Below are 27,246 nucleotides of genomic sequence, written 5' to 3'. Positions count from 1 at the left end.
TACAGAGGAAATGGGCACGGAGCTGAAGTGCAGCCACGGCCAGTGAACTGTCACCAATCAGCCTAAAATAAATACCACATTAATGTCTGAGGCTGGAACATGCTGTGGAGTGTTTTGTAACCGTATCTGTGAGCTCAGGGAGCCTCCTGCGTACTGCAATGTTTGCCTAAAGCTCCTCTCTGGGTCTGGCAGCAGAGCTGTTTGCATTGGCATCTCTGCCCCTCTTCAAGGTCCCAGTGTGAGGGAGAAAAGCAGCTGAAAATGGAGAAGTTGAAATCACACCCCTCTTATGAGATCCCCAGAGGTCCCATTCTCACCCTGCAGAGCAAAGAGCAGCAGTACTTGGTGTGAAAGATGCTTATAACATCTCTGACACATTCCTGGTGGGAGCTGGAACACATTTTTTACAGCTGCCCTGTAGCAGGACTGAGTATCTGTTTGTCTGGAGGTTTTTTTCCTCACCCTGTCCTTCTCTATGTTGTCTGTTTTCCTGTGGTAGCAGAATCAATCCCTAATCCTTCAAGGATATGAGAACTTCAGGACCAAAGTGTTCTTCTGTCTCATGCAGGTCTGTTTGAGCTGACAAACACCCTGAAAATACCAGAAACAGCTGGGGTGTTTACCCAGAGATAAACAGATTAATTGGGAAAAGCTGGGAGGGCAGCCCCCAGCTGTCAGCAACACCTCTTGCAAACAGAGGCTGCAAAGGACCAGCTGGGCCCTTCTGTAAGCAAAAGGTCTCAGGCTCTTGGAATTCCTCACCTTTCCTGATGTTGCCTCAGCCTCAAACTGCACCTGTGGCCCTGCCTGTGGGTCACAATGGGCTTGGGAAAGGCAGGGGTGGAAGGTGCTGGTTTCCTGAGGATGGTGAGTGTCTTCAAAAGTGGCTGCCATTAAAGACTCAGAAATGGCCAGAAAAGGAATCAGTTTATCATGTGCTGCACACTTGCAATTCCCCTGCTATCAGCTTATAAAGCAGGTGGGGGTGTCAGTGCTGCTCTGGGTTGTACCTTTCCCCCCTTACCTTCTGTGCTCTGCTCCCAGGTGTTTGTGCCCACCAGCAGCTCAGCAGTGTGCTTTTCTTGGAGGGCAAATCTTTCCCTGAAGTCTCTGCTTGACCAGGGGACAAAGGAGAAACAGCAAAAAGCAGGGAGGGAGGTGTCCAGGGGAGGGTCCAAAGCAGCAGCTCAGCACTGCCCACACCCTGTGCAGCTCTCCAGCAGGGACCTGAAATGAGATGCCTTTTCCTCAAATTCCTGCTTGTGCACCCTACCAGGGAATTTTCCATGGAAGTTTTATTGTCTGCTATCAAATGGTATCAGTAACTCTTCACAAACCAGCCCAAAGCCTGGGATATAAAAAGTGCATGAGCAGATTTCATTAGAGGCAGCTCAGTAATTTACACATCTGGTTTATGAAAGACTCAGCCTTTGATCCATTTAGGACAGCCCCAGCAGTGAATACACATCAGTCAGGGATTGCACAGGCTCTCCAGGCTGACAAGCACCCACAAATCTGTAGATTTTGGTTAACACAGCTGGGAACAGCACAGCAGAGCCAACCCTGGCACTCCTGACACTTCTGTACTCTACCCCAAAATGGCACCAAGTGGATACATTTACAGAACACCTGCAGATAGACAGACAGGCCTTTAGAGCAAGGGGTTCCACTCCAGGATTTGAGGGCAAACTTAATTTTTAATCTGTATTTCTAAAAATAGGGAAGTTACAAGTATTGAATTAGAGGTTTGCAATTCTTGAGTCCAACAAAAATTCAACTACAGCTGGCTTGAATAGTCTTACAGTAAGAGGAAGTCACTTGTTTCATACAAACTTCTTTAAAAAAAAAAAATCAGATCACCAGCTAAGAAGTAATGAAGTTGAATCCTGTCCCCTCAGCTTGCACATGGGCTGCACCAGAAGCAGTTAAGGACCCCAGCTGAAATGCAGACCAGCTTCCACAAAAGGCTACTGCAGTTCCCTCCATGAGGTACTTCTGCATTGAAAAAAAGCACACTGAAGAAATCAGAACTCCCTAAACTTGTAAAGAATTTGTGTTCCCCTAAAAAACATCACTGTGGTGCAGAGCTCATTGGAGATACAACACAGAAAGGAGTTTTCATTTCTGATGGTTTAAAGCAAAGCTTTGTGATTTGGATGGCTAAAATATTTGCAGAGAAGCCTGAAGGACCATCTCTGTCACAGCAAGCTTGTCACAAGCTGCACTGCCAGGATGCTGCTGTGGCACACACCCCCCTCCTCTCAACTTCCTGCCCACTGGGATCCAGCGAGGACAACTTCAGGATGACAAAATTTGGCATTTCAAATCCTAAGCAAAGGACAATTCCAAGAGAGGAGTAGTTTATATATCCAGTCTGCACTTGGCACATGAAGTGTTTTATTCAGTAAAACGTGACACTGAGCTCCCCCTCCCTGTGCAGGGAGCAGCAGGTGCTCCCAGGTGGATTTGGAAGGGAAAAGCTTAGAATGCTTCCAGAGCACACTTCATTCTTCAACACTGCAAAGCAGGGCTGTTTAGCACATCCAGTGTTTCTGAAAACTGCACCTGAATCCAAGAGCTGTGAATTATCAGCTTTTGAGAGGAAGAAAAGAGCATGAAACCACAGCAGTCACGTTGCCTTAGTCAAAGATATTCTGCCACAACCCCCAGTATCAAATGTTGCAGAAATTTACAGTGCCAAAGGAAAGGAACATACCCAGAAATCCCTCCCACAAAACCCACAAATGCAGGCCAACAATGAACAATCTCAAATTATTTATTAGGAAAAGACAAAGTACTGTTTCAACATTCGTACAGAACAAATGGCAATAAAACCAGGAAAATAAACTGTAAAAAGTAGGCCCATGACAGAGGAGTTGGTTTATGACAAAGCAAATGAAATCCAAACTTCACTCATGCAAACAAGCAGTAAAGAATTATTTACAGTTTTGATGGGATGAATTACAGCATTGTCCATATTTGGGCCCAAATCAAATTACTCAGTGACATATTAAAGGGATCTAATCTGTACATTCAATAATGAGAATCTATAAAAAGAAAAATAATTTAAACAATTTACAAGAGCTGTATTACAGATGGCATAAAGGCATCATTTACAAGAGCTGTTTAACAGGTGACACAAAGGTATTCATGAGTAATTTACGATGAAAAATTTGTAGCACATATTTTTACATCACATCTTCAGTGTCTGAACAGTAAACAAGAAAGCAGAGACATACCATGAGTGCAATGTAATAGAATAAGGCAACTTAACCAAATGGCTCTTCAGAGAAATTCCATCCTACCAGGGTTTACAAGTTACAAATTTGCCTCTCTGCTTTGCTAACTAAAACAAATACTTGAAGACAGCATCTGGTGATTACAAGGCCTGCATATGATGAGACAGTCAATGGAAAATTAAATGTTTGTTTGGTAAAATGCCAAAACCTGCACTTTTACATTCTTGAGTTATCTAAAGCCCTCTATACCCTAACACAAACACATTAATTTTCATGTTCTAGGTGTTGTAATTTAATGTCTCAAAATACTAATTCACTAGTCTTTCATAATGCACAATCTGAAACTAATACACCTCCTCCCAAAGCTTGTATTTACAATTTCTTAAACTGATGCCAGAAATATGAATTGTGAAATGTCAGCAATTTATAGCAAAGATTAGCAACCAGCACTCTATATTCCAGTTCATTTTATAGGTGACACTAATTAGAACATTTAGATTTTAAAATTACTTTAAATGGGTATTTCTGACTTTTCAACAGCTTTCGTAAACACTTTCAGTAGTGGCTGACATTCTTGGAAGTTTTAGCAGAGAACAAATGCCAATTGTGTTCTACTTGACACAAATTTGTGCAAAGAGCTACAGTAACAAAACAAGATGAAGGATAACATGGAAATGCAGCTACGAAAACCCATCTGTCTCCTGATGTGCCACGGGCCTCACATAAATCAGCACAGGAAGCCACACCTGCCAAGGACTTGCCACATTAACACACACAGTCCACAGAGTCAAAAAAAAACCAAACCCAAAGGGGAAACTCAAAATAAGGCCAAAAAGTATTGGCAAATGATAAAATTTAAGTCTGTCAAAAGGACCAGGCCATAAATATTTTATTTACAATTTCTATTTAGAATCTTCATTTTCAACAAATGATTTAGCACCATCAGGAATATGCAAAGTAGCATTACTGTGTTCCCCAGGCAGAAGACCTCGAGGCCAAACCTTGCTGATTAGTTTATAAGAATGATTTACTGAAGTAACTACAGTGAGCAGGATTTGACACTCAGTTATGCAAACTGAGATTGCTCAAACATATTCCATTAGCACATTAATAATTACAGACATATTACAGCATCATCTGTTTTCAAAAGTGTGTTTTAAAGACTACTTAATATGCTTTCCATGTGTGATGCAAATGAAGCTAATAAAACAGGCTTCTTTGCAGACTTTTGTTAACTTTTGGAGAATTACTAATTTTACCACAGTTGGCAAAATACTGGTGACGTACTTTGGAATGCATCAGTAAAACTTTAAAGAATTTTGAGCAGGAATTATCCTTCTACACTGTGAAAATGCATTTTTTTAATCTCCCATGGTCATGTCTGAGGACTAAATTCTCCCACTTCATTCAGTGATTGTGAAACCCACCAGCTCTGACTGTGCATTAATGGGAAGTGAAAAAATGACCACACCCAAACAGAAACTGTGTGTCCCCAGCTCTGCACTGGGACCTACAGGCCTGGCTCAAACACTTCCAACCTCACCCACAGATGTTTGCTCACTTTTTAACCTCAGCAAAGCTCTGTTACATATTATATGGTTTTTAAGCCTACATAAAAAGATGTAGATAAGAAAAAAAGAAGTGACAAGGGAAAGAATTAGTCTTGTTATAACTAGAACTGACCAGAACTAGCTCAACAGAACCACACTGACCTTCACCTCTGCTCTGAAGTCACTGCTTCCTCAGGATTACAGTGGTATGCAGAATATCAACAATGAAAGTGATATTTAAAAACAGGCTGACTGCAAATTTATTCATTAAGGAAAATTATTGACTCGATGTGAAAGACACCATCTAATCTTTATCTAGCAGAGATCAACTCTAGATAAAAAACTCTTTAATTAGTTCCAAACATTAAAACCCCACTCCTATTTTGAAATCCTTAGAAATTGGAAGTTATTTCAATGGATCTGGAAGCAGATGTTTCCTGAAAACCTGTATGGGGTAGAGACAAAGAGTATTACAGCCCTTACAGGCACCTTGCATCCATCCTGCCAAGTCAAGTGCAAGCAGGAATGTCACAGCACCACTGAAGGAGCAGATGATCCATCAGGAGAAGCCAGAGCTTTTGCATACACAGCTGAGGTGGAGTGGGACAATGTGGGTGGTCTCTCTTCTTTCCACCCTGTAACTCTCAATTATGAGCACCTGTTGGCAGAATCACACAAGTGCTTGAGGGAGCTAAACATCTTCAAAAGGCAGGGCAGACACCTGAACACACTTTGGAAATCTTGAGCAAACTAAACACAGGGTGCATCACTGCAGCTTCTCTCTGAACTCCTAAATGTATTGAGACTTTACTAAAAATAACGAAAAATTGTTTGTATTTAAACCTCTGCTCAGTTCAGTAAAGAACACTGAGGATGTTTTAATTCCAGCCTGTTAAATATTCAAGATGTATTGTAAGAGGTCCCCTTTCATTCAAACTGCAATTACCCAAGTAGACTTAGAAAGGTCAAAGTGGTTATGTTTAATAGCTTGGAATAACTTCACCTAAGATTGAACTTCTCTACCCAGAAATAAACAGTACTTATCTCATTATAAACTTGCATGATTTTTAGGGAGATAATGATACAATAAAACTGTGCATAATACTTGAAAGGACCAAGCTTGAGGGATAAGACCAAGAAATGCAAAATCCTTACCCCAAGACTAAGAGCTACAGGGATAGGAAGCCAGAAACCTGATGATTTTTTCCTGATATCTCCTGCTACACTGAATTAAAGGATCACCTCCATGGCCAGTAAAATTACCTGCCATTTCTCTGGTAAGTAATATTGGTTAGGAAACCTCATGGATAAAGTCCCAGTACCATAAAATTGGCATTATATGAAAAAATTAAAAGGCACTCACATGGCTGACTGAGCTGCAAATGATTACACATTCAAAATAGGTCTTACATTTTACTTTCAAGAACTATCACAGAACTTTCCTCTAGAAAGTGGTTCCACACTTGAGAAGACAACAGTAGTCCTGAAAAAAATCCCAAATTTTCTCTACTGTAGTACATCACACTGAATCAATTCACCCTAAAGCTGCTTCAGCCAATTAGCTCTGAGGAAAAGAAATGGCAAGGGTGAAAGTAAAAACAGACTCTAGCAGGAAAAAGCAACTTACTTCAGTGACTCATATAAAAGAAACAAGCATTTTCACCCTGTTTACAAGAGAATTTAGAAGAAAAGACATTAAGGCTTATCTTGCAACTATTTGTGATGCCTATCATTTCTCCTGGTGGTAGAGTCAATCTTTGGAGACTCTGGTAACAAGTTCTAAGCTGACAGAAAATGAGATGAAACCCAAAGATGTGGCTAAAAACACAGGACCCTTGGGCTTTACAGTAGGGCTTGACAACTGCTGTGGTTGCTCTTGTAATGAAGTAACAATTGTGCTGATATAATTAGCAACAGGAAGCCAATTTTTTTAGACTCAAGGGAAATAAAACAGAGGTAGGGCATACTTTTTGATTCTCACAGTAGTTTCTATACAGTACAGCTATTCAAGAATTACTCCATTTGCTTATTTTGTAACTCTGTACAGTTTACTTAGAAAAAAAATGTATGTTAGGTCACATCAACTTCAACTGGTTTAATGAATTATGGGTATTAAGTAATCATCTTCTATATGTGCTTTTGGTTAAATATACAAGTAGCTTCTAACTACTGCTTCAAGAGGACTCTGAGTATCACAAATGAAGTAGCAATAAACATGGACTAAAGGAACTGCTTCTAATGGAGCTGTAGTATGTCTCCTAAAGCACCCTCTGCAAGTAAAATATGCAGTTAGTTTGCAAAATTTTCAGCAGGCTGCCAGAACATTCAGAAAATTAAGTTTATATACAGTTTTATAACCAAATAAAGGTTACTTTTGATAGTCAATCCTAACTCAAAAGGAACAGTTTACAGCATTTATAAAGACATTCTAAAAAACTGTATTCACTTATTTTCTGAAGTGCTCTGATTTAGCATTAGATCAGCTGAACTGTGAGTGTAATTTTTAGTTGTTTATGTCTATAGTGAAACATCAAAGCAAGCACAATGGAATTGTAGTACAGGTACCAGGAAAAGCAACAATAAATGGAACTGCATTTGTGATTAGCATTGCACTTAACGAGTTGCCTACTCTAAGGTACTGTACTCTTAAATGACCACAGAAAATTTTAAAAGCAAAAACTTATGATGTTAGTTTGGGGCTTTGAATTTTGAGAAAGAGAAAAGTGAAAATAGCACAGGGGGTTCTAACACAAGGGGGATGTGTCTGGAAATAGAACACAGCCATGCTGTGGAATACCCGAGCAATCAGTTTTAAAAACCTTAAAGCCCAAGATATGAACGTGCTTGAGTCTGGCTGCTCCTCATGCACTTACAGGAAATAAATTTAACAGGAAAATATCACAAAATTGGGTAGCTTTAGTCCACAAAAAGTCATATAGCTACTGACTCTATAATAGTCCTGTAAGTTTAAGATCTCATGCCCGGCTTCAGGACTGAAGTTATTGTAATAATCACAACTGTAAATTTTAAAAGTCTACAGAAAACCCCAAAAATCAGTTCCAGAGTATGGATTTTATCCCAAGGCCACAATTTGATGAATGGTTTCATATTGCAAGTGCATTAAATATTGGTCCATTTGCTGCTGCAATACAAACTCTGATGTTGTCCTCAACATCCAAAAACAAACTTCCAAATCCAAAAGTAACGTTTCAACTTCAACATCTGTTTGAATTCTGATCAACTCTTACAAAATTACAGGGAAATCACAACTTCAAATCAGTAGGATGGGGCAAAATTGTTTTTTTCCAAACCTCTACAGAAATAAGCCAAAGCATCAGTATTATGAGGTCCCATAATTAGTTTATTTTATAAGGATTTCTTCAATTCTCTGAGGCTTTAGGGTGCCTTTACAAATGATGACTCATGATGGCAGAACTTATGAGACCAAAAATAAAAAAAAAAAGTAATCCAGAAGGCATTTTGGAAGTCATGTCCTCAAAAAAAAAAAAATTTAAAAAATCTTCCCCCCTGCCTTCATTAATCACTGAACTCGTTTTCAAATCCAATCAGAGACAGAGAAATCTTCCCAAAATACCAGCTGAATCTTCCAATAAATTAAGGTACCTTCATGGAACCTTCAAAATATCAACTGCTTAATCTGCTGCTTTGGCTGATTCTTTGTGTTTCTATTCTTCCCACTGTAAATTAAAGCATTACTATTATTTCCATTACACATAAAAATAAAATAATTATTATGTTTACTGTGGGAAGCAACTGTCTACAGTTTCCTCATTTTGTCAATAGTACCTGGCTGTCTTTTGTTTTCTGTAAGTACACATAAAATTTGTGCTCATAAGAGCAGTATAACTAATGAACATAATTTTTCAGCCATCAATTTTATATACAAACTGATGGGCCTAAAGCCTTGGGAATAAACCTGCAATATTTGCATCCTGAGCACTTAAGGGTTTGGCATTCCTTCTTCTGCAATTTCTGGAAAGTTGTTTTCAGAGGATGTATTGCATATTAGAAGTTCACTACTGGCTACACGTACCAAAGAACATAAATAATAGCCACAAACAGTTCACTTGCCAATGCCCAGCAGAGTGAAACCCCGTTCCTTACAACAGCAATACTCAGTAGCTTCATCACTTCTTAAAAAGAGTTACAGAAAATCAGCTTTTTTCTTCTCCCTCCCCAGATTTGATTCCCATCGACATAAACAAGTGTCATTCAGGTGGAAAATAGTTCAGTGTAGTGACATCTGGGATCTCAACTGAAATTTGGCAGCCCAAGCAGAGCACCAACAGCTCCAAAGTATCCCTGGTAAAACAAAAAACCAAAAAAATAAAGTTTAAGTAGGGTATTAAATTCTGCAGTAATCACATTTTAGTGACAACAATCATCTGATGGATCAATGCTACAGAAAGAACACGATACACTTTTAATATATAATATTTCACAGTAATTACTTAAGGCTTTGTGAAACAATATCTTATCCTTCTTTTCTAGCTTGACTTTAGGAGGTTTTCTGCCAAGCCTCACCATATACTGCAGGACCTCTAAGACAGGTATCAGTGAGTCCTAAAGCATGGAAATCAGATTTGGATTTTTCTTCCTAGACAAGCTGCATCTTTTGCTTGCTAAAACATCTTCAATACCCATAGCAACATTATTGCTAAAGTAAAAGTGAAAAAGTCCTCCAATTATATCCACACATCACACTTTTGGACTATCTACCTGCATGCAAAGAACCATGTTCTCATGCTGAATTATTTTTCCCCTGCGGAATGAAATCTTCCCCCTCCCTAAAACTAAGAAGTATTCAAGTGTTTAGAATATACACTTGACCAAATCTGAGTTTAAAATTTACCCAAGAAAAATCTGAAGAGGGTAGAACTAACAAGGAACCACTGTTACTGTGGCCATCAGAATAGACTGTCAGTCTTGGGATAAGCAATAAAGGAAAAGAGTTGTGAAAATCAACTGAAGGGAATAGATGGAATGCTGTAATATTTTCAGACCAAGAAACTGAGGACAAAAATTCCCAGCCCACTGCCCAGAAGCTGTAAGTCAGCAACTGATGCACCTGTAATTAAAACTGATTGCCTGTATTTCGACCAAAACAGGTGAAAGCTCTCAGTACTGCATAGTGACATGGCAGAGGCTGCCCAAAAGCAGGTTATTCTCAAAGCATAAAATCACTAAAACAGCTCTGAGGGGTCTCTTGTGGAACGAAAACAGGCCTTGTCAAAGCAGTCTTGACTTTCAAGACATTGCTCAAGCTCAGCTGAGAACAATGGAAGTGTTTCAAAGGGCCAAGCTTTACATTTCTGCACTCTTTGAAACACAATACTTACTGTTGTTTCCACCCAAACCCAAGGAAGACTGCTGACCCCTAGCACAGAGTTTAACATTTTCCTGTCCCTCTCCAGAGATCCACAGCATGAACTGAGAAACCCCCAAGTGACTGAAGTACTTCCCTGGAAGAAAACTGTTCCCAGAGAACCAATTCAGCAAGACAAACCTCCTGTTATTTCTAATATTTACTGAGCACTTGGTGCCTCAGGATATCACACATGAGAGCTACTCAATAGAGGCATTTCTGATTTATGGTGAAACAGTACACAGAGATAAATGAGCCACAGCATACCTCATGTTCTAGGAACAAGGCCTTCAGCTGACCTTTTGACCAGTAATCCAGTGCATATGCAAGAAGCTTCATTGACAAAGTATTCACACGCAAAAAGTTGCCAACAAACACAACTCTGTTTATTTTCTAAAAAAAAAAGAAAACCAGCAAAGGATTAAGTCTTTTCACTGTTTAACACAGCTTTGAAAAGTTAAGCTATGAAAGAGAAGACTGTCTCAAGCAAGGAAAAAACCACAGAAAAACCAAACAACCCACAATTAAAACATGGTTCCAAAATCTAAAACATGGCATACTTGGGGAAAAGGAAAAACGGTGCAACCCTCGAGAATTAAAGGACTTAATTTACAGACAAGTAGCATTTGTGTTTCAAATTAAGTGAGCATTTTCAGCAATTACACCAAAGAAAGAAGCCAGCTAAGAAAGAAATTAAATGAAAGATACTTCTGTTTGGTGGAGAAGACTCAATGCCTTCATAGCCCTGTACAATGCTGCTTGATCCATATGCAACAAGGCAGCACTGTAAAGAAGCCGAAGGCAGTAAGACATGACAGATGTTCCTTTCATCTCCAGCCCTCAGTATACCTCAGCCTGGCATCACACTAAGAGCACTTGAATACTAGCAGTGAGCTGTGAATTTTAATCCAGTCAAATGTAAAAAAGTGAAAATCACTTAATATTCCCCATTAACTGAAGTAAATCCAGCACTAAGCAAAAACATTAAACGCTGGTTTAATGACCTGAGAGGAAGAGCCAAATAAAATGTAATTGTGTTAGTCCTTAGCACAGTGCTTTAAAAAGCACCTAATTGCATTAAATAAATGATAATTTCCAAGTTATTACAATAACTAATACGACAATTCAACCTGTAGTCAAATGTCTAATATGCAACTGGTTTTTAACCATCTTGATTAGTTCCCAGTGAGGACAAAGTAGACACATAGTTAAGACACAAAAATGTAATTCTGCTCTACTGCAAGAAATCAAAATAATTACATTTATTTCATCTTTAGACATCAGTTCAAGGTACTACTTTGTGTTTCCCTATTAGCTATTTCTTATGGTTTGTAGTTCTGTGACATAGCTGGAATGAGACCAAAAACCACTCGGAATAAAGGCAGTTTGTGCAGTTTACAAGTTCTGATTTGTCCTCATTTACTCCCACTCTAAAATATAAATTGCATAATTTGCCTAAGATACATAGAATGTACTTTCAACTTCATCTTCACTTTAACTCTTTTCTTATTAAGCTTTGCCACAAAGCAAAAAGCCAAAATTAACACTCACAAAATTACCTTCCTTCTCCAAGACACGAGAGAAAGATAATGAAACTGAGGCAGAAGTTACAATATTAAAACCAGAAAATATCATTAACCTGGCTCCTAAGCAAAAGGAGGATTACTGCAGCTAACAGGGCTGTTGGTACTTCTGAGACAATCACATGCAAAGATATTAAGTAGAACTCTAAATTCAGTTACCCATAGTCTTCTCCAAGAAAGCTATTACTAAACCTCATTTTATCCCAAGTTTATGGATAATGAAGGAAGAAATCCCTGCTGCTCAGACTCTCTATGCCTAAATTCAGTATTCTTCCACAGCTTCTTGGCTGTCCACACTAATACTGAACACATACTGGTTCTTTTTTGAACTTTGAGAAACAGAAGATGGCAAGAAACCTTCTCTGTAGCAACCAGCACAATGAGAGGTGTCAAAGCTATTTTAGAGTCTCAAGAGCGAGAAAAAATTAAAAATAATGTTTATCTAGAAACAAGGCTTTGATCAGAGGATAATTTCAGCCTGGAGAAACTGCTGGAGGCCATCATTATGCACTGCTTAAAGCAGGACTTTCAGCAGCTTAAATGCTGCAGTTGCTCAAGTCATGCAGTTTCAAACCTCCAAGCACAGAGTTTGTCTCTGAGTCCATGTCTCAGGGCTGGATGCATTCCCTAGGTGACCCTGCCTTGGCAGGGGAGCTGGACTACATCATCTCCAGGAGTCCTTTGCAACTCTAGCTGTTCTGTGGTTAAAGCACTAGGAACTGCTTCAGAATATTTTGACTGTCTCTGGAGAAGTGGGACAAGGATGTCTTTGCCAAAGGGGAGGGTACCTGATGAGGAGCTTTGTTAAAGAATGGAGCCCAAAGCCTGCAGGTAAGCACAGGATTTTGTGATGAAGGACTTCAAGCTCCCTTGCCAAAGCAGGGTGATTGTAGGCCCAGCTCAAAGCTACTACATGCATTTCCTCACTTCATTTGAGAATGTATTAAAAGGTTTAAAATTATACACCATTTCAGCAGTCATTTCATGTGAAGACAAATAACAGAGCTGTAGATAGATCATTTCCTGGTCAGGTTTTACCTCATTTACTGCACACATCCGGGCAATAGAGCCAATGTTATTGGTGATGGTGACCAGTATGGCTCTAGCAAGATCTTCTTTACTGACAGACTCCCTCTTCTCTTTGTAGATCATATTCCCAAAACTAGAACAGGAGAAATGGCAACGAGTTACAAAGTGATTCATGTGCAATTGAAATAATTTCAAAATGAATTTTTTTATGCAGTAACAAAACCTATGTCTCATGTTTCCTCTTTGAGGAACTTGCTTCTTAAGTCTGTATTAAATACAGCAATTTGACACTACACCTCTATTTATTCTTTCAGAGGAAACAGTCAATTGTGTTACAATAACAGCCCCCCAGCAAATTGTATTTGTTCAGATTGTTGACTTCCATGAAGAACCACCTACAGTAAAACAATTTTATTCTTCACAGAAGACTACTCTGCAAATCTAGTCACTGTAAATTAAGTCACTGCTTGATTGGTAAATCCTTCACTTCTCATGCTTGCTTCCTCACAAACACCTATCCATTCTTTTCTACTCAAAGTAGAAGAAAACTATGAATTGAATTCTTTTATGATGGAACACAACCCTCTGAAACAAAATGAACAGTGACAGAATGCAATTTAGGCTGCAGAAATGAAGAGTTCTGGATCAGAAGGGCACTTCCCTTACCATGCACAGCACAAAAGACAAGAACTCATAGCTATGTGTGATATTTTACCACCAAGGACTCGGAGCCAGATCTAAGTCAGTTTGGAGAGCAAGAATCCCGATTAGTGTAAAACTCAAAAAGCCATTAAAGCTCTTAAGGATCTTAAAAAGCAAATGAGAACAGAAAGTACCAACATAAAGCAAGTTAAAATGTTATTGACTGAAGTGTAAAGTTCACACATATTAAAACCTCTCAGCACATGGGCTCTCAAGAGGCTTGGACTCAGGTGGCTGGAGAGGGAGGACAATTAAGTTGCCATGAATTATGACTCCCTATGGAATAACAGCAAAGATTTAATGAACACTCTTATGTACATATTAGTTTCACTTGCAGAGTTTATTTTTCTTATCTTTTGTAAGGGTAGTAAAGCTGTAGTATCATTGATGATATTCCCCAATGGAAATAATGTGTGCAGCTGAGACAAAAGTTCTCTGTTGATGACATTTTCATGGTGCAAACCGTTTGTGTTCAACAGCCCTCTTCAGTGAGAAAAGTAGTTAAAACATTACATCAGGTGTCTGTAGTGACAACCACATTTCCAAAAAAAAATTAGGAATTGCTCCACTGTAAGAACAACACAAAAGCCATCTCCCACTCACCTTCCCTGTAGACAATGGCTCTACTAAAAGACTCTAGGAAATATAAAAAGAAATTGGTACTGTTTTTTTCCCCTCTCTTGTGCTGATTTTGACTAGGACAAAGTTAATTTTCTTACTAGTAGCTGTGTGCTGGTTTTAGCTGGGATAGTTAATTCTCTCCACTGTAGCTACCATGGAGCTGTGTTTTGGATTTGTGCTGGAAGCTGTTGATAACAGAGGGATGTTTTTGTTATTGCTGAGCAGTCAAGGCCTTTTCTGCTCCTCACTGCACCCTACCAGTGAGCACAATGGGGGTGCACAAGGAGTGGGGAGGAGACCATTCTGTTCTGTTCCATTTCTGTCCTGTTAAACACTCTTTATCTCAACACACCAGTTTTTTTTTTTTTCCTCCCATTTCTCTCCCCCATGTCACTGGAGGGAGTGCCTGAGTGGCTGCGTGGTGTTTGAATGCCTGTTGGGTTACAGCACACCACCTCTGCACTCTGTTCCTGCTGCTCCTGCTATCACCTCGTGTTCCCTCTGACTCACACAAAGCTGGGCATGAAATACCTCAGGAGGTTTCTTCAATATTGACCCAGCAGGCACCTGCACTTGCACATGGCTTTAAACCACAGGAAAGCTGAGGATACATACTTTTAGGATAAAAATGTAACTTGACTACAATAAAACCATGCAGAAAAGGAGTTTTTTCTGCATGAATAGTTTAAGCTTCGTTTTTGAAGCTCCACAAACCAAGAGAAGAATCCACAAAGAGACTCCTGCTTACCTGGATGCTACAGCCCATCCTGGTAAACCAAATCTTTCATAGTCTCCTCCATAAATATCCCGAACCAGCTTGTCAGCATGTGTGCTGTCTCCTTTGGATGCCATTTCCAGAGCTTCTTCAAAACTTTCACAGCCTGTCAGCAAACTGCATAACCCAAGGAAGGTCCCTCCACCTAGACTAAGGACAGAGAAAACCAGCTGCTTTCAAACAGCATTTCTTCACATGAAAGATCCCTGTGTCACTGCCCCATAGAGTCACAGCCCCAATGCAGGTTTTTAAATTACCTTGTTCCAGTTACTCTTTTATAGTTGTCTTTGGAATGGACTGATAAAATACTGACTCCTGAACCAATGTTAACAACCAGCAATGGGTATGGATCATCCAGGTTAAAAGGCATCTTTTGGCATCTCTCGGGATCTGAGGCATTTTCAAAATAATAGCACTCTGCCTGGCCATTGAAGCTGACAGAGTCTATGTACAATAAGCCTTTGACAAGGCAGTCAAGCTCATCCAGTTTGTGCAGCTGGAGGTTTCCAATCTGTGTTAAGAAAGAAAAAAAAAGACTGTGGCAACATGTTCTAACATTGCACAAATGTGCTACAAATTTAGGACTATAGTTGTACTGCCCAACTTTAAGAAGCTATGTCACGTGACTAATTCAGGAATTTCAATGCCACTACAAAGCCAACAGAGAATTCAGACCTAAATTCTGAATACATAAACTTAAACTACCAAGTTAATCTGACTGTAAATGCAGATCTCAGACCTGAATCAAGAATAGAGATGCAGTGTAAGTATCTGCTTCAGTAAGCTCAAAGATCACTTCTGAATACTAAGACATTACTCCATTGAAAAATTAGCAACATTTTTCATCAATTTAAATCAATAAAAAGGTCATCAAATACCCTAGAGGCCCCAGTGAGTGTCATCTTGGTGGAAATCATAGCTGAAAATCTGTTCAAGGTTTGTTGGGTTCCTACCCCATCTTTCAAGTCAAAACAATAATTTCTAAGCTATCAGCATATAAAAAGTTCAATGGCATTGTACTAACTATCCTTGCAACTTCATTAACACTCCAAGGATCACAGGAAAACCACAGGTCAGAAATTCTGCAGGGCTTAAGGCTCTCTACAGCTCTTCCATAGTTCTGCACGTGATAATTAAGCTGCCGTTCTCTCATAAAGCACAAAGACAATTAACTGGCGCTGTGGATTCCAGGAAGGCTGTAACTCCTCACCATACTTAGTACAATTAGTACCAAAACATATTAGAGCTGTCCAGTTTTTCAAAACCCAGGTTATTTTAACCCATCAGCTTCAGGCAGAGGCAAGCCAGGCTACCTACTGTGCGAAAGTCTTCCTCGAACTTGTAGGCGCCACCGCCGGTGGCACAGAGCACCGTGTGTAGTGTTGAGAAGTTTTTGTTTCTTCCCATTTGGATAAAGGTAGGCAAATCATGAGTTGGGAACCGAATAAAGTGCAAGTTTCCTCTTCGAGCAAAAATGGTTAAGTCTTTCAGCTCCAGGTGGACATCCCGAATGCCAGTGGATCCATAGGCGACGTTGGAAGTCAGGTATTTGCGGATGCTCTTCAGGCTTTCCACTTCTTCCTGCTCCTCCTCTGCAGTGATGTCAATAGGTTCAAAGTAGGCAAGTTTGACCAACGTTCCCCCAATGTCCATGCCAAACCATGGGAAAGCTGTGAAGATACAAGAATGAGCCATTAGGTTTTTGGAAGAGCAAAAGCCTCACATGGAGTTTAAGACTGACCCGGGCTGTACTTTTAAATAAGACAGACATTAACAACAAACCTCACAGGAAAAAAGATCTAGCGCTCATTTCAATTACCTGACCTTAAATGTCTCTCTGGCCTCATGTAAGAATGAAAAAATGAGCAACTATACACATGTAAATGGTATAAGGTGCTCAGAAAGATCAACTAAAAACTCCCCAAACTATACCCTATCTTTCAGACCAACTCATAAACAAAATTCAACCACTTTTTCTTATTGAGAACAAAGGATTAAAATAACCTTCTCTTCTAAAATAACAACTCTGACGTAGTTCAGCACAAAGACTGCAATGCACACTTCAAGAAAGCAGGTTACACATTACAGCTGACAACAGGGGCAGCCCAGGTACTCCTCCTCTAACGGTCCCTCACATAATGTGGTTGTTGAGAGGAAATTTATTTGCATGCACTTTAAAACTTGAGACAGTTAAGATGCCCAATTTCTATCTCTTGAAGTTAAAGGGATTACAAAATGTCCTATTAAAAAGTGCAAGCAAAGAGAAAATTAATATTATTGAATTTAGGTTCCATTTTCTGGTTTCTTTTCTCTCACCTTTTTTTTTTTTTTCTGGGTACCTTGGCTTGGAAGAAGGAATTTCTGTACTACAAAATAACAACACCAAGCCACATCCCTTATGTGGGATGACTGCAGTTCCTAAAAGGGATTTTGTCTATGACATGCATGACCAAAGTTTGAACATGCCTGTATCAATAAATATTCCTAATTAAGTGCAGTAAAACAGATACTTAGAAAACCTACAGCAAAGACAACATCTTCAACTGAGAACTTTCCCACTGTCATTTCCCAGAAACAGTTTAGAAAAGATCCTGGATATCCAGCTGGGAAGCTCATATTCTATTTCCTAATTGATACTGTAACTTGCTTGGTTTTGCCTCCTCTTTTTCTTTTTTAGTGCTCCAATTTATCTCTTCAGAGGTAATTTATATCTTACAGAAGCATGAAACTCAGGAACAAAACCAGAAAGATATTAATATGCCTATCATGAGCAAGATGCAATTACACTATATTTACATTACCAGGGGGATCTATACTTGAGAAGAATGACCTACCAAAATATTGTAATATATTCAGTCAAGGCTGGCTGTGTGTCAGTTTATTTATTGAGTGCTAAGTTAAGAAAAGAAACTTCAATGATGCCTCAACTTTCAGAAATGGGCATCAAGAGAATATTGTCAAACATTAACAAAAAAATTTTAGTTGGTTATCTTAACCTTGATACTCTAAATTTAAATGCAAGGGTAAATTCTGTGAGCAAAATCTAGTTTGAAGTGGAAATTAATTAGTTCTATAAATCTGGTATCTTTCTCATAAAACTGAGGGCTAAGCATAAGACTAAGCAGAGAGAAAGCACAGAGACACATGAATTGAGTTTGTGACTGCATGCCAGACTTCTTCACCCTGAGACTCTGGACATAAGAAAATCTCTCATCTTACTGTTTGACCACAATAAGCTGAGGATTTATTAAGTGACCTCACAAAGTTTCAACCCCTTGCCATGAAGGGTGTCACAGGAACAAAAGTGAAGAAGGGCAGTTGATTCACCCAGCAGACCAGAACATGCCTGGAGGAGTCAATCCAACCCATGAGGAATTGAATTAGGACACCTCAACCCAAGCACTACCTGGATTCTACCTAGTGAAGAACTGAGATCTTGTCCTCCAAACAGGAAAGAGGGGGAAGAGCTGAAAGTTCATGTGATGAGTTTAAGGATGATTTGGTGCCTGTTTGTCAGAAGATCCACTCCATCCCATGTTAAATGATCCAAAAAGCTTTTGCAAATACAGCATTAGTCACGCCTCTGTAAGTCTTAAGGTTTAAGGATCTTGTACACCAAGTAAAAACAAGAACAGCTGAACTGTACATTTATTCCATAATTTAAATGAGAACACATTTTATGCTGAAAAGTGGGATCATGCTGTACAAGATCAGTTTTCTGGCTTAACTGAGTGATCTTAACAGCCATTTACAGACTTTGAAACTGAAGAAATAGGTCAGCTTTCACCTGCGACAAACCCCAGGAAGTTTTACCTTTTTCTATTGAAAATTTGTGAAGATTTGGCTGGCAATACATTGCTCAAGTTTCATTTACAAGGTGGAGGAGTTCTGACAAGCAACTGGGCCCACGTACTGTTAACTTAGTCCTTATACCAGCAAGAAGGTGTTACACAAGGATTCTTGGGCATGCAAGCCACTCTTAATTGATTTATATGGATTTTATTGCAGGTGCAGCCAGGAGAATGAAAGCCATTTTCTTTTCCAAACAAAGAAGGGGATCTACATACACACAAATGGCAAGGGCACAATCAGTTGGGACTGCAAGGATACAAGATTTATCTATGCCTGAGCTATCCTTAAATAACAGAAATACATTGATTCTACCAAATTTGAATGCAACTATACATGAACACAACATGGAAACCTCGTGAACCTTCCTCTTCCTGCTGCAGGTTTGCTTAGGGTAGATCTTGGCTCAGGATCCATCATATTTGGATGCAGGGATACATAAATGACTCTACAGAAAGTATTTTTATACTTATATTTGTGGGTCAGGCTTCTCTGAGAGATTTAGGAAGAGAATGCCAGCAGCAAAACCTTTAGAAAAAAATATCCCCAGACATCAGCTCGATCCTTTCCGCAGTCACAGTTACAGAAGCATGCCTGGATGAGGACAATGCCAATCACACAACCTTTTTTTTCAAGCTTACAGGTCTGCAGATACCAGGTTTGAAGACTTGTGCAACTGTAACCATCATTCCATAGCTTCAATCCATAAGGAGAGTCAATTTCCCTGCACTAAAGCTGGACTTTTTTCCACAGCTCTGTGGGGATTAGATAATTAAAAGATTTTTTTAGCTCTTCCTCTTGACTGTTATTCCCAGGAATATTTCACATAAAGTGATGCACTGCTCAGAGATATTCCTTGCTGAGAATTTAACTGCTATTCACAGAACAAATCCAGGGCTCAACTTTTCAAAGTTCAGCTCCTCTCTGCAGTGGTCAGTAACAATTTGAAAAAAAAGGAAAAGTAAGAATCCAGCTTTTTATTTAACAAGCCCAACTGCCTTGCATAAACTACATAAAATTCCTTCAAAAACACCCATTTTGCTTTTAGGAAGTCAGGCCAGGCTCTGCTTAAGACTACAGAAAATACAGACCTTTACCATCCAAGAAGAGACAGATACATGAAGTAGAACACTAACTGGGAAGTCAAAACCCATATGGTGTTTAATGTGATACTTCACACCAAATTTAACTATCTTCAGGACACCAAGTGGAGTACCATAACATACAACCTCCTTAATTACAAATCCAGATCTTCTTTCACTCCCCAGCTCTGCCAGGAGCCACTGTGGTCCCTACCTAGACCCAGCAACCAGAAGCCCTTGCAATAAAGCAACATATTGCTCAGTACATGCTGTGAAGACAGCTCTGAGGGGCAACCTGCTCAGAATTAAAAAAAAACACATGATCTTTAAAAGGATTCCCTAGAGCTGCTTCCTGCAATTAGAGAAGTACCTCCCGCAAGGGAAGAGTGCTGTGGTCATGTAATGATGGAACAGTTCTGCTGAGTAAGAAAAGCCATGCTGGTGTGGCTGTTGCTTGTTATTTAAACCTTAATCATCTTTAGAGATAGCACAAGGAAGCCTCATTCTCTTGTGTCTGCACTTCTCAAGTTCGCGCTGTACAGTCACTGGCAGCAGTCTTAAGGTTACTTTTATCATATAAGGTCTTTATATGCCAAACGAAATAATTACAGGACATGTTTTGTTTGTGCCAATGCGAGCACAAAGGCTGAAGTGTTTTCCTTTTCCATGGGTTCTTCAGGGGACCTTTGAAGCTTTCCACCCAGGCCATACACTTGTATTCTGATTTTGTACACCCATTCTGAAGCCAAAGCTGCAGGAAGTAGACACTGAAAGATTAGCTACACCCCCCTTATTCAGTCAAGATTCCTCAATTTAATGTTCTATTTGTATTTTGCTTTTAAAAACTGGGACACAGATTTCTGTCAACCTCTTTTCTATGAATGTAATGACATATTTGAAATACAAACACCTTTGAAATACTTCCTTTTCCCTGTAAGATAAAGTAACACTCTGGGTTCATCCTGTATAAATTTAACAAGAACCAACCTTCAAAGAAGAGTAGCTAACTCCTAATTCAAGCTGGGAGCTTGGCACCATGGGGGAAAAAAAATTCACAGCTGTCAGTGACAGCAAAGAACAGCCTACCACATTTTGTGTCATCTCTGTAAGAAAGCTTATGCATTATTAAGAAATAAGACTGTTGCACTCCAAGTACAAACATGGCTTGGGGAACAACTGCCAAAGGGTGCCAAAGTTCATGATGCTATACAGCCTTAAAAAAACAACACAGGAAAATGATCATGAAATCCACAAAAACTTCTGCCAGCACTGCAATAGTTCTTTATGAAACTAAGCAGTATCATCAGTTCTGATGCCCAAAACTTATCTAATTCAGCCTAGTACATAGCCTTTGGTAACAAAACTAACCTTGATCCCACTCTTATCTGAATACTGATAAGGCAAACAACTATTTAAAGTTCTACTGAACCATTACACAGTTAGTGTTTATAAACACATAAATGAAATGCATTTTGCAGTTTCTCCAAATACATTTTCTTATGTGCATGTGCATCCATTCTTCCAGCATTTCCTTAAATCAGCATGCAGCAAAGTACAACCTGATGGCAAATTTTAACAGCTAAATCAGCTGGGGGCTAAGGCAGCTGATGTGGGCTATGGGACAAGTTAAGAGAAAACACACCAAAGCTTGCTGAACTGTTAAATTAAATTAAATTAACCTGAGGGCTGGACAGCAAAATGCCTTTGCTGTGCCCATGAACACCAATCTACATGGCCTATGAGCCTCTACAGAGCAAAACTGCACTTAAGTGTCCTTAGTCCTTGAGACACTGGAGACTTTCTTTCCTTAACAAGTTGTGTAACAGGTTTTTGGTTCAAATATCCCAAGTCCAGCTCAAAATACATTTGGGCTGGACAGAATTAACATGCAAATTAAATGTATCTGACACACCCTGGCACATCCTCCCATTTTCCTTGTGGGAAAACTCCATCACGCTCTGCAAACTCCTACTCAGCCACCTCTAATCACGCTCCAGAAGAGCCCCGTTCACGGTGGGAGGACAGGTGGTAATGGGCAATTACTGTAACTGCTCTACAAGTGGGTACCACATAAAGCTTAATACAAGACAAAATATCACTGCTTTCAGCTTCTCCCTCCTTGCTCATTCTGGTAATTTTGTTGACATTTCAGCAGCGATCTCTTTGGGGATAGGTGTTATTATGGTGAGATACAGAATGCAGAGGCATAATTTAACACTTAAAGATGCACTGTGTATAACACTTTAAGTATACACTGTTCCTGGCAGTATTAATCCATTATTAGAAATACATTTTTTAACTGCAATCAAGTGAGAGCCTCTAACATCTGCTATGGGCTAATAATCAGCTTTCAAGGACTAACAGGAAAATGCTAGGATACCAAAAAACTATGCAGCAAATTCCATGGGGGAAAAAAAAAATCCATCTATTTATACAGGATTCTCCATCAAACCAAACAGATTTTTCATCAATTTTACTACACTAATCCTCCATGTGTCCACAATGATTACATGCGTCCATAGAACCACACTGGAGAAAATAAACTTGAAATTTTCATATTTCCTTTATATTGATGCAAGATTTTGCAAATCTCTGCAATGTACATTCAATGTATAGTAGTGTGTCTCAATTCACCACAAGGGAAATACAGGCATCTGTTCTCAAACTCTTTTCAATAAACAATCAAAAAGAACAGACTGCAAAAAGTAACACACACAGTGTATCGAGTACTGGAAGTCTCTGCCTTTCCTTCAGCACTGGGTCACACTCAGAGCCAAGAGGAAGGGCTCCAGCTCCCCTGGAGAGCACAGCAGGCTGGCACAGCGCTCTCGCCTGCCCCCGCCAACATGCGCAGCTCTCTGAATGAGCTCCTGCTCTCTTCCCTTTGGGCAGATCCCACACAGCAGCAGTTCTGCAACACTTGCTGCTCTCACATTTATAACCTCAACCCACAAATAACCTTTGGAAATCTCCTTGAAAATTGCCAGCCCTTCTTCCCCATGGGCATTTCCTCAGAAGAGCTATCACGCAACTGCTGCTTGGAAGGTTCCTCTGGAGGTCATCTGGTCTGACTTCTCTTACACCAGCAGGAAAACTGCCAGCATCAGATGAGGTCAGCTACAGCTTTGTCCAATCAACACTTTGAGGCCTCAGAAGTTTTTCAAGAATCCTCCAAGAATGGAGACTCCACAACCTCTCCAGCTTCCACTGCTATACTGACTTAGTACAAGGTTTTTCTGATTTGAATTTTTCTTATATTCCTTTAAAATGCTTGACTGCTCTCACCATCAGCACATGAGATTTGAATGGACCTTTACTAGCCTCTTTCAAGACAGCCAATCTCAGAGGCTGCGTTATATAAATTCTGCTGTGTTTCTCACAGTTTTTACTCCATCAAATTAGTGACAGCAATAGTCAGGTGAAGCTCTGGAAAGGAGGACCACACAAGCATGTGCAGGCAGGGCACCCACATCAGGAACTCTGAATTGGTTTGGTGTTTCCATCTTACCCTCACCTCACAATATTCAGGCCTTCTTTCCTGATGCTGTACATCACAGACAAAAGTACAGATAGACTAAAGCAATCTGCTCAATTCTACTCTGCAGGTTCTTAAGTTAAGTGACAATTATCCATTTTCCCCAAAACCACATCTGGCTCTATCACAGATGATTAGGTTCTCACTTGGTCTAAGGAATGTACACTCAACAATTGTGTTGAAAAGTGTCTACAATGTCTTAGCCAAATGATTTGTAAACAGTCTGTAAGTGGTATTTTGACACCAAGTCAGCTTTCACTTCCATGTGAGCATTTAAGCCAAACTGAAAGCAGTATTTGGGTACCAAAGACCCTGAACATCAATTTCCATCTTCAGGGCTTCTGTGGACCTGGTCCTCTTCAAACATTCAGCTGCTCTCTCAGTATGATTAACCAGAAGCAGAAATCTGCAGACTGAGTCTAAAGTTCACTGCCTAAGAAACTCTGTGCTATTATCTTTTAAAAAACCACCAGCTCCAAAGTGTGTTCAAGAGTCAAGAAGAAATAAACAACGTAGTCTGACAATGTATCCTGCCCCTCCTGCTTATGCAGCTCCAACTGTTTCTAATTCCCATCATGAAACCAACATCAAAGTTCAAATTCAAGAACTGGAAGAGTGTAACTACAACTGCAGCATGTTTGAGCAGTTAAAACTTCTTGGTAACATTTGCACTGTTATTTAACCATGAGGCTTAAATCCACCACTACAGAAAACAAAGGCTTAGAGGTCCAGCAGAGACAGTCCTGAAATTAGCAGGTTTCTAGAACAGGAGCAGCCATAGTCTCCCCATTCCAATTCTCAAACCACCGTAACATTTTACAGCTAGCTACTGCTGTCTTGATGAGATTTCTTAATTTTATACCAGGGGAAAACAATGTTGCCTGAACTTTACTCTTCATAAACATCGTTACAGTCAATTCAGCAATTTCCACACACTGGCACTAACAAGAGGTGGTGGTTAGTTGTGTGCTACAGGATACATATTTAGTGTTTCCCCCACCAGACCACAGGAAACAACCTACTTTCAAAGCCTTTACAGCTATTTCTAGAGCTATGCTAATATCTCCTGTGTTAAATATCTGTTTGGTGATTTTCTCCTTCTTGGGCTGCTCAAAAAATAAATTTAAGCCATCAACTTCCAATATCCAGTCTTGGTTGTATGCTGTTCATTAGCCAGTCGTGCTGTATGAACCACACGAGGCCTAGACATTTAGGACTAGCCACCAACTCATCCTGAAAGTAAGTTCTTAGGTATGATGGCAAAGAAAAAGATGCTCAACTCAGTGGAGCAAAACCTGCATCCCTTTCAGCTAAGGCACACCTGTATGAGCTTGACAGGTGTGTTGCCTTGCACAGCTGTGCATCTGTTACACTGAGAGCATTAAATGCATATAGATCAACCCTACTCAACCCAAATCTCTCTATCCAAGAGGTAGCTGTAATCTTAAGACGTTTTGTTTATATTCACCTGAGTCAGAATCACGTTTACCCCCTCCAAAACAAACATGGCACTCCAGAACAACACATAGAAAGAAATATTAATACAGCTGTGATTATTAAAGGGGAGCATTCAGCGCATTTTAGAGAAAGAGTTATACCCCAATATTAGTAAATATTCTAAAAAGAATTAGAATTGAATAAAGAAACAAAACTGTAGCAACTGCAGCCACCTGCGCAGATGTTCAGCACAGCGGTTAAGTGGTTCATCAAAAAGAGCACCCATGCCCAAGAAACTGATTATATCACTTTCTATTCTAGTCCTTCCGACGCCAGCAGCGAGGATCACCTGAACCCCGACACCTCCCTCAGAGGGACGCACAGGAGCGAGACGCGTCTCTGCGGGCATCTCCCGGATCCATGGATGGGCACCGCCCGCCGCGCGGCCCCGCGCCCCCTCCCCCGGCCCGGCCTTACACGGCTTCTTGGCATCCTTGATCTTCATGGCGCTGCGGCGGCGGCCCGGCTCGCTGCCGGCCGGGGCGGGTCTCCTGCCGCTCGCCTGATGGGGCGGGCAGCGGCGGCGGCGGCTCCGCGGGGCCGGGCCTCGCTCTCCTGATGCTCCTCGCCCGCCGGGCGCCCGCCTCCCGGGGAGCGGCGCTGGCCGCGCCCGCCGCTACGCCCGCGGCCCGGGCAGGGGCCGCTCCAGCGGCGGCATCGGCGCTCGGGCTGGGGCGGGGAGACGGGGCGGGGCGGCCGCGCTCCGCTCGCGAGGCGCCGAGCGGACGGAGCCGAGCGGCAGCGGCGGGACGGGCCCCGGGCGGGGGAGCGCGGGGAGGCTCCGCTCGGCCACTCCGTGCCAGAAGCGCGGCCCCGGCGCTGCCCCGCGGAGCCCCGGCGGACACGGGCCCGGCCGGCACAAGATGGCGGCGGCGCCGGAGCCGCGGCCGCGCACACAAAGGGGCCGGGGCGGCTCCGCGCCCGCCCCGCCGCTGCCGCAGCGCTGCCCCCGCCCGGCGCGGGGCGCGCCGGGAGCCGCAGTCCGGCCGCGCCTACAGCTCCCGGCGGGCCCCGCGCCCTCACGGCAGGGCCCGGTGCCAATGGCCGCGCCTGGGCCCCGCGAGCGCGGACAGGGGCACTGAGAGGGACCGGGCACTGACAGGGCACAGGAGACGAGCACGGACAGGGGCACTGACAAGGCACTGACAGGGCACGGGCAGCGGGCACAGCCCCCGCGCCGCTGTGACACCCGCAGTGCCAGCCGGTGTCGGGCTCGGGGTTCGCGCTCCGCGGGGTTGCCAGAGCCGCGCGAATGCTGTAGAGTGAAAGGGGCAGTTGGCATTTGCTTTAATTTCCCCTCGCTCGGACTGAAGTGCTCTCACAATTAAGCACCGGAGCAGTTTGGGAAGCGGCTTCTTTCCTGTGCCTGCGCTCCAATGACGACACCAGTAACTTTATTTCCCTGGGAACTCTTCCTCACCTGGTGCAACAGGCTGATGTTTAATCACACGATCGGCTGGAAAGCACCTCTGAGATCACTGAGTCCGTCCTTGCGCCAAACCACCGTGTTACCTAGAGCAGAGCACCGAGTGCCGTGTCCAGTCCTCCCTTTAACACCTCCAGGGACGGCCACTCTGCCAACTCCTTGGACGGCCCATTCCAATATCTAATCACCTGTGAAGAAATTCCTCCTGATACCCAACCTCCCCTGGTGGAGGATGAGGCCGTTCCCTCTGCTCCTGTCCCTGTTCCCTGGAGCACAGCCCGACCCCCCGGCTGTCCCCTCCTGGCAGGAGCTGTGCAGAGCCACAAGGGCCCCCTGAGCCTCCTTTGCTCCAGCCTGAGCCCCTTCCCAGCTCCCTCAGCCCCTCCTCGGGCTCCAGACCCATCCCCAGCTCCATTCCCTTCTCTAAACTCGCTCCAGCCCCTCAGTGTCCTTCCTGAACTGAGGTGCCCTGCCCAGTGCCCAGCACAGGGACAGTCACTGCCCTGGTCCTGTTGGTCACACTAATCCTGGCACAGGCCAGGTGTCACTGGGCACTGCCCGGGGCAGGACATGGTGAGGTCTCTCACCTGCTGCTCACAGCCCTGGGCTTTCCAGCCAGAATTCAGAATGGGTTTTTTCCACTTTCTCCCCTCTCCTTTGTGATAAAGTGCTATGTAATTATAGATCAGTTACTGTGACCTAGAATGAACCTAAAAGCTCTGGTCTGGGAGGAGGATTTGGGCATAATCTCCCAAGTTTCTGTGTGTCTGGAGTTTAGCTTTGGCAAAAGTTTCTTTTGAAATAACTGTTCACAAACTAAAGAAAGACTGAATGCTGAGCGCAGGGTTTACTCACAAACCTGTTGTGTAAGGACAGGAGCCTCATCTCTTCACCCTCCATCCCCCCACTGCTCCTAAACATGTAAAACCTGTCATATATTTCTTGTTCATTTTAATCCAGAATCTTACATTA

General features: G+C 41.7%; 1 protein-coding gene across 1 annotated transcript; it reads right to left on the bottom strand.

Annotated features, from left to right (window-relative positions):
- Positions 1 to 2,758: 2,758 nt before the first annotated feature.
- PANK3 (pantothenate kinase 3) lies at positions 2,759 to 25,477 on the bottom strand. The gene is made up of 7 exons (XM_084216049.1): positions 25,266 to 25,477; positions 16,203 to 16,555; positions 15,143 to 15,396; positions 14,859 to 15,035; positions 12,797 to 12,920; positions 10,443 to 10,568; positions 2,759 to 9,112 (listed from the first exon to the last, which is right to left on the bottom strand). The coding sequence occupies exons 1-7, from the start codon at positions 25,291 to 25,293 to the stop codon at positions 9,062 to 9,064; spliced, it is 1,113 nt and encodes a 370-aa protein (XP_084072175.1). The 5' UTR covers positions 25,294 to 25,477; the 3' UTR covers positions 2,759 to 9,061.
- Positions 25,478 to 27,246: the final 1,769 nt, after the last annotated feature.

The sequence above is a fragment of the Fringilla coelebs genome (genome assembly GCF_963513975.1).
Source record: "Fringilla coelebs genome assembly, chromosome: 15".
NCBI classification, from domain to species: Eukaryota; Metazoa; Chordata; class Aves; order Passeriformes; family Fringillidae; genus Fringilla; species Fringilla coelebs.
The sequence above is the reverse complement of the archived record's forward strand: the minus strand, read 5'-3'. Positions and strand labels throughout refer to the sequence as shown.

What these genes read in the sequence shown, in the direction of transcription:
- PANK3 (XM_084216049.1), bottom strand. Translation starts at nt 25,293, where the DNA reads ATGAAGATCAAGGATGCCAAGAAGCCGT. An exon ending in AAAAGAGTAACTGGAACAAG is followed by an intron (nt 15,036 to 15,142) that starts GTAATTTAAAAA and finishes CTCTGTCCTTAG; the next exon opens with TCTAGGTGGAGGGACCTTCC. An exon ending in CCTTGTTCCTAGAACATGAG is followed by an intron (nt 9,113 to 10,442) that starts GTATGCTGTGGC and finishes TTGTTTTACCAG; the next exon opens with GGATACTTTGGAGCTGTTGG.